Below are 12,155 nucleotides of genomic sequence, written 5' to 3'. Positions count from 1 at the left end.
ATAATAGCATTTATCACTGCTAGCATTTCCTTTTGATTGATGTGAAGGTGCTTTTCTTTTTGGGACCATTTGCCCTGAATGCACCGATCTGTCATGTGCGCCCCCCAGGCGTAGTCCGAGGCGTCTGTTGTGATGACTTGATTTGCTTGAGGCTTGCTGAATGGAAGACCTGTGTTTGTTTGGCATGCTTGAGCCCACCACAGAAATTCCTTTTGTAGATATGGAATTAGTGGTGTTATTGTTTCCAAACTGTGGCTGTGTTGAGACCATAGGTTTTTCAGGTACCATTGAAGTTTCCTCATATGCAGCTTTGCACATGGGATTAGTAAGATGCAAGATGCCATGAATCCCAGAGCCTGCAGGATTTTCCTTGCAGTCAGCCTGGTGCAATTTGCTAGTGCTCTGAAGTATTGAGTTAGTTGCCCCTGCTTCTCTGGTGTGAGGTAGGCCATCTAGGTGCTTGTGTCCAAGTTGGCACCCAGGAAAATTATCTTCCGAGAGGGTATTAGCCTTGATTTCTTTTTGTTGACTGTGTATCCCAGAGAGTTCAACAACCTTATTACGTAAGCCAGATGTTTCAGAAAAATGTGCTTGCTGTCCGTTTGGATCAGGCAGTCATCCAAATAGGGGTATATTTGTATCCCTTGAAGTCTGCAGTAGGCAATTACTGATGCCAGGCATTTCGTGAATACTCTGGGCGCAGTAGATAAGCCAAAGGGCAATGCAGAGAATTGATAATGGGTTGAACCTGCAAGAAATCTGAGGTATCTTCTGCAATTTTGTCTGATTGGGACATGCAGGTATGCCTCCTTGAGGTCCAATGTTACCAGCCAAGACTCCTTGCCCAGCATGGGAAGAAGCTGCTGTAGAGTGAGCATCTTGAATTTTGGTACGAGTAGAAATGTGTTTAGGATGGATAGGTCCAAAATAGGTCTCCAATCTTTGAATCGCTTTCATGTCTATGAGATCTGTAATTTGCTTTTGTGCCTCTGCCCTTTGATTGTATGGCAGGTTCGGCATGCCTCTCATTTTTTGAAGGGTGTGAAAATGGAATCTGTAACTTCTGTTTATAATGTCCAGGATCCATTTGTCTTTTGTGACAATATGCCAATTTTTTGAAAATAATGCCAGTTTTCCTCCTAAGGGGGCTGCCATTTGAATCTTGCTTGGCATGCAAAAGGGGAAAGTCATTGGGTTTGCTTTCTGAATGATTGCGAGTTATCCTCACCACCTCTTTGTGTAGGAGCTTGCCATTGTCTGCCTCTAAACGATCCTTGGGATTGTCCTCTGCCCCTCGGGCGCCTGTATCTACCTCTTTGGGGTGTGTCCGTGGCTGGAAAGGACCAATTTTTGGAAGGCCAATTTCTACTGAAACGTGGGGGTTGTACCTATAGAAACTCCTTCACAGTTTGCATTGATTTAGCCTTTCCTCCATTTTCCTTAATACCTCCTCAGCATTAGCACCAAATAATACATCCTTTTGTAGAGGGGCATCTAGTAATTTAGCCTTGACATGATCAGGCAAGGTTTGTTCCTTGAGCCAGGCATGTCTACTTATGACTGATCCTGTAACAGCAGCTCTACATGAGGCCTCTAGAGCATCAAAACCACATTGTAAGGTATGCTTACCCACTTGTTCTGCACTATGCATCAAATCCTGCAACTCCTTCAAGTCTGGTTGTTCAGGTTGTGACATTTTACTTTTCAATTGTGATAACAAAAACTGTTGGTATTTTAGCATATGGAACTGGCAGTTTAAGGCCCTCATGGTTAAGGTAGCCGAGGTATATACCTTTTTCCCCACCTTTCTAAGGATCTGGAATCTCTCTCGGAAGGTAATGGATTTTTAGCAGTGGAGGCCTTAATTCCCTTGGGGCCCTGTGAGATGGTTTCTGGGTCAGCAGCATGGCTTTTGTATAGAAATTGGTGTGAGTCAGGAACCCTGTAGTACCTGTCAGGCTTGACTGGGGCTGGAGGCAGAGAATCCGGGTTAAGGCAGGCCTCCAAGTAAACATCATCTAGGATGTCCAAGACAGGAGGTATAGCCAGAGGCCTGTGCTGAGGTAGCAAGAGAAATTCCCTAAGCCTTTTCTTGGAATCTGAATAATCTTGGCCTTCCCAGTGGAAGTGTTCCCTTAAGGTATGCAAAGTTTCCCCGAATGAGTAATCCTCTGGGGGGGGATACAGAAGGAATGGACTCCTCTGAATGGACTCCTCTGCATCAGAGTCTTCAGAAGGGGAGTAAGAATGTTCCTGATCATCAGAGTGCTCTGAAATAATGGAGCCCTGATCAGAGGATGGGGATTCTTCCTCCACTCTGGGCCTTTTGTCCGGTGGGGGTTGAGAACCCCTGATAAGAGTAATTACATCCTCAGCCATTTTAAGCATCTGTTTTTTAGGCATGGGGCCTGGAGAAGTGCCCTGTGTAGCCTGTCTCTTAGAATGCATGGCTGCTTTAGACTTAGTGAAAGCCTTGATGGAAAAGGAAGAGGAAGGTCTGAAGACACCTTGAGTGGAGGTAGACCTGTCCACATTGTGAGGTTCAACGCCAAGAGTGGCTTCGGTATCTGTAGTCGGGGTGTGGGCCGAGGAGCCTGCGACCTCGGGCACAGGAGACACTGCCAATAAAGTGTCGTCGGTAGTCAGGGGCTGCGTAGGCGCCTCGCTGAGAACTGGACCACGTGTAGTTGGCTTTGGCGTGGTGTCAGAAGAGGCCACGGACCTCGTGTGTCGGTCCTTATCTTTGCGTTTTTTAGACAAAACTGGAGTCGGAGTATCCGACGACATAATATAGTTAAATGTTTTTCCAAAATAATGCTGGGCGAACTCCGCCCGACGCTTGATAGTGCGTTTATTGAATGTAGCACAAAAGCGACAGACCGAGACGTCGTGGTCTGGGCCTAAACAAGTATACAGAGGGAATGGAAATCCTTATGCGGTATTTGCTTCCCACATGAAATACAATTGTTAACTTTGTCTGACATCGGTCTGAGGCAAGAAAAGTTTCCCCAAAGGGGTACTTAGCTTTCAAGAAGACTTCGGTTTCAAAATTTTTCGTAATTTCAGGAGCTGGCCGACCAGCACTTGCGAACTGCTTCTGCTTCGGGCACCGCGCGGCAAGAAAGACTGAATAAAATGGCGTCGGCTGGTTCTTTTGTACCCCTGTCGCACTGACGTCAGGGAGGAGGCGATGACGGCTGACGCCGGACCTAGACTTTGGAATTCGTCCGACCGAGGACCCGCCTGATGGCAGGAGAACCCATCTGTTATGACTGCAGCTGTATGCACGATGAACATCTTGTCAGGCTTCTTAGGGGAAAGGCTGGGAATCAGGGGCCTGAGAAGCCGAAGAAAAGTTGTCCAAAAAGTCAATCAATTAAAGGGACAGCAGAAGGTCTAGGAGAATCCATTTGCAAGAGTTTATAATACCTCTTTTCACTGTCAGAAACTAGGGAACTATCTCACTAAGTGTATCCTGAAAGGACAATTTTTCCATAGGGGAATCAGGATAAAGTGAAACTAATTCTTCACACCCCAGGGCAACAAGGGAGTGGATCTGGGAAGAGTACACCAGTGACTCCTCACCAGAGTCTAAGTCCAACTCTTTCTCAGAGTAATCAGATTCCCTAGGACATCTGTGAGAAGGAGGTGATCAGGGAACAGATAATCCTTGAGGGGGCTTTAAAGCCATAAGAGCACTGAAAAGCCTCTGAGTTAAATCTTGCCATTCATTGTGTGGATCCTTAGCCACAGGGGCCACATACCTGGTCTTCTACTTTTTTTTTTTTTTTTTTAAAGTAACATCAGCTTTAACAATTCTAGGAGGTTGAAGACCCATGCTAGATTCAGTAAGGGTATCAGGCATCTCTTCTTTTAACAACTTACCATCTTTTAAGAGGTCCCAGCTCTTCCACACTGAACCTACACAGAGAATAGACAATCCAAGATCTCCTTTAAGCAGTACCTGCAGATGAAAAAAAAAATCACCAAAAGTTACCACTTGATTCACAATTTTTTTTCAAGTTTACCCCCACCCACTGCAAAAAAAAAAAATGTTTAGCAGCACAGGTATCTGTGCCATTGTATACTAGCTTTTGCTGTTTTTCTCATCTCATGGCTGGTAACAAGGACATTCAATACTTTAGGTAAAAAAATGTACTCATAAAAGAACTAACTACTGGAAAAAATATGCTGATAAGTTCTATTAGTGACCATGCCGCCTAGTCTAATAGAGCAGTATTAAATGTTAAGAAACAAACTACCTTATTTCAGTTAAACACTCCCTGTTGGTTGTTAACATTAATGTCTGCTAACAATGGAATACTTTTAGTCCCGTTCTTGCCATGGATGCCTCTACACCTGTATATCTAGATGACAGATACAAAGTTTATCTTTGTATATTTTGCCAACAGGAATGGGCAGCTGAGCCTAATAAAAGGCCCTTTTTCAGAGGCAGCCTGAGGACGAAGGCTTGAAAATGAGACAATTTATAATACAAAACAGAAGAGTACACACATTTTTACAGTGAAGAGGCATACGCAGTTTTGTTAAATTCAGTGGAAGACTATTTTAAACATAGTGAAGAAAAATACAGTGAATAGACATGTAATTTTGTACAAGCAGAAATTAACTGGTTGCAGTGGAAATTCATTTCAACAAAATAGAGTCCAAGATATCCTCAGTCCGATAGTCAAGTTGGAATGTATGACTTGAAACAGTTTGAAATACTCTAAAGAAACATGATTTGTCCAGCCAGTAGAACTATACTTAGACTCTTCCTGGAATACAGACATGCTATTACAAGATATAGGATTCTCACCACCTAAACTGTTATCATAAGAAGGCTTAGAACAAGGTTTCTTATATCCCTTTCACTATTATTAGTTCCAGAAAGCAGACAGCCAACCACTGGAACTTTTACAGTGAAGAAGAATAAAACAGAGGCAGTTTTATGACAAAACAGCTAAGAACCTTTCAACCTTAAGGAGATAAAAAGGCGGAGAAAGATGCTCAATCACAATTCAAGACAAATTGCAATGGCAAGGCACAATACTTATCCATCATGCACAGGCCAGACTGTTATGTTGTGCAAATGATTTGAATGTACAATTAAGAACTCAGTAACACTATTTGCACAAGGAATGTCCATTCTTACTTAGGCAATTGCTACCACTACACTAAAGGGTATGGTTGCTTAACTGGTAGTTGTGTGTCTGTGTCATTCTTCTATAGCTGTAAGGCACCTATGAGGAAATGTTGAATTCCAGCATGGTACAGAAGGATCATAGAAGTCACTGCAGCATTGCATTTTTCAGCCATTTCCAGGTGGTCAGATGCTCCTGCTTGTTTCACATTCAGAACTGAGAGAATCCATGTTTAAAAACTGCAGCAGTGCCACACAACAGGATTAATTGAACCACAAGGAGAAGTTTCATTAGCAATCCCTAGGCAATGATCAGAACTGAAAAATGTACCCAAAAGTCCATTTAAAAATCATGAAATAAGAAGGAACCAAAATTCTTCCACTAAGTCACCTGCAACAAAACACACTAGGAAAGTCTAGCAGCAATATAAATTTTATTCTGGACTGAAAATAAATCCAAGCAAACTGACACAATAACATTCAATACAAACCAAAAGTGAGCATAAGGCAACAAAATGATTGACTCAGTTTAGCATGAGACTGATGATACAAGTTAAAATAGAAAATTACTCAGCTTAGCAAAGTACTTTTTTTGTTCAAGGTCTGGTTATAGCATGACAAAGAGACCTATCCATCTCTTAACAGAGATGCAGGAAGTACTGACAGCCCAACCATTTCTCTCAGATATACAAGTCTTAAGAAGAAAGGTCAAAATATTATGTAATTTATTATTCTGAAAGTGACTGATGCAAATGAATGTAAAGGTTCTGCAAACACTAAGGTTACTAACTCCCAAACTGACCTTTTTGTAAATACTGTTTGTGTTGAAACTGTGCACAGTTTCTCATCAGGCACACAAGGGTTTGGGCAGATCGAATTAGAACCATATACTTCCAGACTCTATATCCCAATTGAAAGATCAAGGTTCCTTAGATGCCTATTGGAATGACATCATCTCCAAAGATATTTCAATGACAGAGGCACAAGTCATCGAAGGCTTAGAGGGTATTGTAAAACATTACAGATGACATTTTAATCTATGGAAAAATGAACAGTATAAGGTAAGGCTGAAATGTCTGCTTGACTGGTTATTACTTAACAGCTTGAAACATAAGAGAAAATGTCAGATCTGTGTCAATATTAAATATATGGGACATCGCTAATGAAATATGGAATACAGCCAGATTCTGAAACTGGATGGGCAGCTGTGCAGATGAAAAAGACTTTCTGACAAACACTCTGTAGAGTCTTGGATACTGATACAGTACCTGTTAACATTTATTTCAAATCTGTCTGAAGTAAATGTACCCTTGAGACAATTGTTGGAAAAAGCTGTCATGTATCATTGGGACAAGCTGCAAGAGATGAATTTTATACTCCTCAAGAAGTTGTGAAATGAGAGAGAAGCCACTACACTGACCCTATATTTGCATAGCTACTTGTCTGTTAGGATATGGCCAGGAAGGATGGGAATAAGTTGCCATTGTCATGTCACATATTGGGGGTGGCTCTTGCTCACAAGTGTGACACCTAGTAGGAGCACTAGGTGTTACTGAGTGGAGTTCAAGCTAGCCATACCCACACTGTCATGGTGCTTAGCACCAGTAAGCTAAGAGGAATCCAGTATGTAGAGGCCAACTTCCACCCTTGGGGGAACAAGAGTGGGCTCAGGGGATTTGCTTAGGAGAGGGGAGTGCTCCCACTGGACAGAGGACACGCTGACTCCCAGGACTAGCAAGTTGTCTGCTACCTACCACCAGTCTCTCACCAGGGGAATGAAGGGCTAATTGGAATTTCTGGATGGGGCTGAATGTTCTATAGTGACGTTGTCAACCTCCAGTGTCCCCAGAATGAATGGGATGATTGGGTATCAGTAGGCCTTGTAAGGGCACAAAAAAAAAGGAAAATAAAAAAAGCTAGTAAATGAGGTTCCAATATTGTTTCATTGTGACATAAAACCTGTGGTTTCATAATTTAAGCCAATCTGCCATTAAAGCATTTTTGTTACAGGAGGGTTAACCTGTGCTATATAGGTTGAGAACCATGATGGGTGCTCAGACATGGTATACATAAATTGAAAGAGTTACTGTCTATGGCTGTGAGAAGTTCTATAAATAGATTTAAGGTAAACAAGTTACTGTAGAATTTGATCACAACTCGTTATAAGGCATTTTACAAAGACCACTGAACAAAATTCCACTGAGAATTTGAAGACTGTTAAAACATATATAAACTAGGCAAGGACATGCATATTGTGGATGCACTATAAAGAACATATTGGGAATTTACTTTACAGTATCTAGAAGGCATAACCATAGTCTCATACTTGCCACTGACACCAGACAAAATTTCAACATACTAAAAAACTGACCAAACCAAAGTCCCAAACAGTGAACAGTCCACCAAAAATCCCAACTAGCAGAAACAGCAAAAGCAAGGTGGAAATGTATGGCAGAAAGCACACAACTCAAACAATAAAAACCTGGTTTATTATACAGAATGTAAGCACTTTCGCAGTGATGCCACACTGCTTCATCAGACATCATATTACAACTGCCAAAGCGTTCTTAATACAAAGTTGTTAAAACCAATTTAAACTAATTAGCTTATCAGAATGAAAAAAAACTCTGTCCAAAATTAATTAACTAATTACTTTCTTGTACAATGGGTGACTCCTAACAATAAACAACACAGACATCTTATCTCAACTTTCTAGACTTTAGTATGGGTTTAAATGGGACATGATCATTCAAACCAAGGCCTCTATGTGCCCCTAGCCTCAATATCCATTGTTAATTCAAAATTCTCTGTTCTATTAATAAGCTCTCCCTTCCTAATACTATCCTTAACCACTTGTAATACTTGAAACAAAAAGACATGCTCACTCTCTCATCCTCTCTCGCAGACGTCGATTAGTTTAAACTCGTCAGTTGTGGCAAATTGGAGCCAGTGCAGATTGTAATAGTAGAAATACAATATATGTGGCACACTGTAAATTTTGTTTTATGTTCTACGTGGGTAAAACTAATTGACGCCTATGAGATAGACGATAAGAGACCACATGTACTGCACTAAGAAGGGTCATGAGTATAGTACCATGGCAAAACATGCGGTACAGGCAGGAAGTGAGCATGTCTTTTTGTTTCAAGTATTACAAGTGGTTAAGGATAGTATTAGGAAGGGAGATCTTATTAATAGAACAGAGAATTTTGAATTACAATGGATATTGAGGCTAGGGGCACATAGAGGCCTTGGTTTGAATGATCATGTCCCACTGAAACCCTTACTAAAGTCTAGAAAGTTGAGATAAGATGTTTGTGTTGTTTATTGTTAGGATTCACCCATTGTACAAGAAAGTAATTAGTTAATTAATTTTGGAGGGAGTTTTTTTCATTCTGATAGGCTAATTAGTTTAAATTGGTTGTAACAACTTTGTATAAGAATCCTTTGGCAGTTGTAACATGATGTCTGATGAAGCGGTGTGGTATCACTGCGAAAGCGCTTACATTCCGTATAACAAACCAGGTTTTTATTTGAGTTGTGTGCTTTCTGCCGTACATTTCCACCTTGCTTTTGCTGTTTATATTAAAAAAAATGATACTGACAATGTCCAGATGACAAAAAAAAAGGTTACTTTGCCACATGAATTCCACTATAACTATCTTGATGAAATTCTTGGATCACAAGGAACGGTGTTTAAATCCAATAGTGTGCTCCAAACCAGTTGCATAGTCTCGTGTTAATGAGAATTTGTGAAGCATACTTAGAAGTGTTAATGTAACAAAAGTGTTTGTGATGTAATGTTTGGCCAGGGAGATTGAAGTGATGTAAAAATTGTCAAATCTATAATGTACCACAAAAGGAATGCTAAAGATATATAATACTTTATGAAATTCCAAACAGATCATGAAGTAATGTTGCATTTATGGACAAGTCAGTATATCTCATCTATGGACATCTAGTCTTAGCACCATTAGGTTATCAAATTAAAAAAAATCTTCACAAGCTATCATTACATTTATAAATTCATTTTTTCTCAACATGATATCCCTTGACATATTTATCAAAGATAACAGTCCACAGTTTTAAACCTAGAATTTTGATCTTTTTCAAATTTTAGTCTATCACATGTACATAGAGATATTGTCAGTCTACTAATCAAGTTAAGAGAGACATTCAAAGAGTGAATATAATAAAATGTATTGTCATCTCAAAGTAGGACTATTATCTGCTTTTTCTGAAGGACAGAGGCACTTTACTTCAACCTACAGGACTTTCACCTTCACCGCTGTTAGAGAAGCAGAATAACAAGGTGCCAGCATCTTCTGTTCTGCTTCAGAGAAAATAAATGTGAAGTTGCCTGGAAAACAGTTCAGCAGAAACATGGAAAGACTACCAGAACAAATTGGCTAAAATACTACTATACTGACAGAGAGAGAAAGAAAACCCCATTGAAAAACATTTGTAACGAGAGTACTGTTGCTGGTCATGCAAATACACAAAAGTCCTACAATGTAAAGACAAAAAAAAAAAATCTATTCTAATCTTGCACAAAATGGAAAGCACTTGTTCAGGACTGGAGTCTCTTCATCCCAGCACAATGAAGCAACTCAGAAAATACTACTAAGGGAGACTTCAAACCAGGAAGTTTTTCAAACAGAGACATAATCATAGTGTGGAGTCACACTTGCAATCCTGATATTGACCATGCACTTTACAGTTCAGTTGTCAAACATGACAATGGGTTAAGGGTTAGCATAACAGTTAAGGTGTTTATCTCACAGACATAAGATACAGGGAAGTTTGATCCTCATCCTTGAATGGAAATTGGCTGAGCTTAAAATGGCCTGCAAGGGCAGCTGGCCTAGTACTGACCTATGAACCTATTACTACAGCATCATTTACTATTGCTGGTAAAAAGTCTAAATATGGCAGTTATTAGAAACCTAATCAAATGGAGTGATTTTGTCACATGCTATGACAGCAGGGACTGGTGACTAATAGTGCTATTAAATTACAGTTCATATTTCATATGCATGCATGTATGTTGCTGTATATGATCTATGTATCAAAAATTGATGTGTGACATCCGTGTTTGTGTATGTGTGTGTGTATGTATATATATATATATATATATATATATATATATATATATCTATGGTATTCAAAGGAGAAGGCCAAATTAAACCACATAAAGAAGGCAGCCCCAAAGATATTCAAAGAGAAATATAGGCAAAGGCATCCTGATATGGAAATTTTCACAGTAAAAAAAAAAAAGAAATATCAAAAAAAGGGAATGTAGAATAAAAGATTAATAAAGTAGAAGTTAAAAAAAATAGAAGTTGAAATTATGGAGTGCCTGCGACGTGAAGGATTTGGTGTAGAAGGTCTAACACAGGTTACATCACAGCATGATGGAGTGAGTCCCCAAAGTAAGGAGAAGCAGGAAGATCAGGCGACATCGGAAGAAGTATGGAGATGGGAAAGAGAGAGAGATTTAATATGGTGTAATATTTATGCAAAAGAGAAAATCCGTTGGTGGTGGTGCTGCGGTAGCGTTGTCACCTCACAGTAAGACGCTGTCCGGTTTGATTCTCAGCTAGAGGGTTTTCTGCGTGGAGACATGCGTGAATGGGCGTACCTTCGTTGAAGGTTGTGCGTCAGGCCTGGCAAGCCGGTACGTAAAAATCAACTGCCAATCATTAGCGGACTGGAGTTCCGCTGTGGCGACCCCTAACCGGGAAAAGCCGAAAGACGCAAACAATTTATGCAAAAGAGAAGGCAAAACTAACCAATACAAAAAGAGCAGCACCAAAGATATTTGAAGAGAAATACAGGCAAAAGAATCCAGACATTGAAAACTTTAAAATTAAAAAAAAAAATAAGACAAAGATGAAAAATAGAAAAGGAAATTAGTAATGGAGAAGTTAAAGAAACAGAAAACTGAGGTTATGGAGTACTTGCAAATGTGAAGTATTCAGTGTAGATTATCCACTTCAGAAAGCACCACAACAGGTTAGAGCAATGGATATCCAAGTTAAGGAGACACCAGTGGAATAGGAAGCAATTGGTCAGGTGCCAAATGATGATATCTTGGAGTCTTCCACGGGAAACCAGTATAAACGTTCACTTCAAGCTAGACAGCAATGGAAGGAACAGGAAACTGTGGAAACTCTGATGCCGTCAATGTTGAGGAGTGATAGGCCAGTGAGTTCCCATATAACAGAGCAATGGATGGCACAGGATGAAACTGAAGAGAATGTGCCACAGGAAGATGCTATAGAACCTTCTATAGAATGCCCGCAGGAAATGGAAAACAAAAAAAATGTGCTCTCAGTTTAGAACAAAATGAGCTAAGAGAAGAGTTGCTTTATTTAATACATATAGACATATTAAGATCAATGAAATAAATAGACTGCAGAAGATCAATAAAACTGAAAAAGTCAGAAGTTTGAAAAAACAAATGAACACAGTAATTAAGACTGTCCCTTGAGATCCATGCGATATAATAGAAGTAAACCGGATGCATTATTGTGCAGCTAAATTAATAACTAATAAAGTTCTAACACAAGAACACAGTTGAGGGAAAGGAAGGGGAAAAATTGCATACCATCATGGAAGTATCAAATAGAGAAAACTATAAGGCAGTTAAGACAAGAAGTGTCATGTCACTGTTAGAATATAGAAGAGGAAACAGATAAAGAAATATTAAGAAAGATAGATGTGATAAAAGTGATACGCAGTATTAGAACAGACCAGAATGTATCATGCACTATCACAAATGAACTAAAAATCTCAGCAGAGGTGGAAAAACTTAGAAAATATGCAGATAAATATAAAGGAAAAGTACAAAATAAGCAATTTATTGATGACCCAAAAAAGTTTTATTGGGATTTGGGAAACAAGGTAAAAGGAATTGAAAGACTTCCAAAAAAAGAAGAAATAGATACATTTTGGAAAAGTATCTATGAAGATCCTGTGGAACGTAACAGACACTAAATGGACATAAGTA

The 12,155-nt window shown here is 39.7% G+C and overlaps 1 protein-coding gene across 1 annotated transcript in view; it reads right to left on the bottom strand.

The window, feature by feature from the left end:
- Positions 1–12,155, bottom strand: part of NAGK (N-acetylglucosamine kinase) — a 422,972-nt gene that overhangs the window by 60,655 nt on the left and 350,162 nt on the right. Inside the window, exon 8 of the mRNA XM_044081648.1 lies at positions 3,886–3,999. Within this exon, the coding sequence (XP_043937583.1) occupies positions 3,886–3,999 (114 nt within the window). The remainder of the gene's footprint in view (positions 1–3,885; positions 4,000–12,155) is intronic.

This window comes from Protopterus annectens, chromosome 8.part1, assembly GCF_019279795.1.
Source record: "Protopterus annectens isolate FY-2018-M chromosome 8.part1, PAN1.0, whole genome shotgun sequence".
NCBI lineage: Eukaryota > Metazoa > Chordata > Ceratodontiformes > Protopteridae > Protopterus > Protopterus annectens.
The sequence above is the reverse complement of the archived record's forward strand: the minus strand, read 5'-3'. Positions and strand labels throughout refer to the sequence as shown.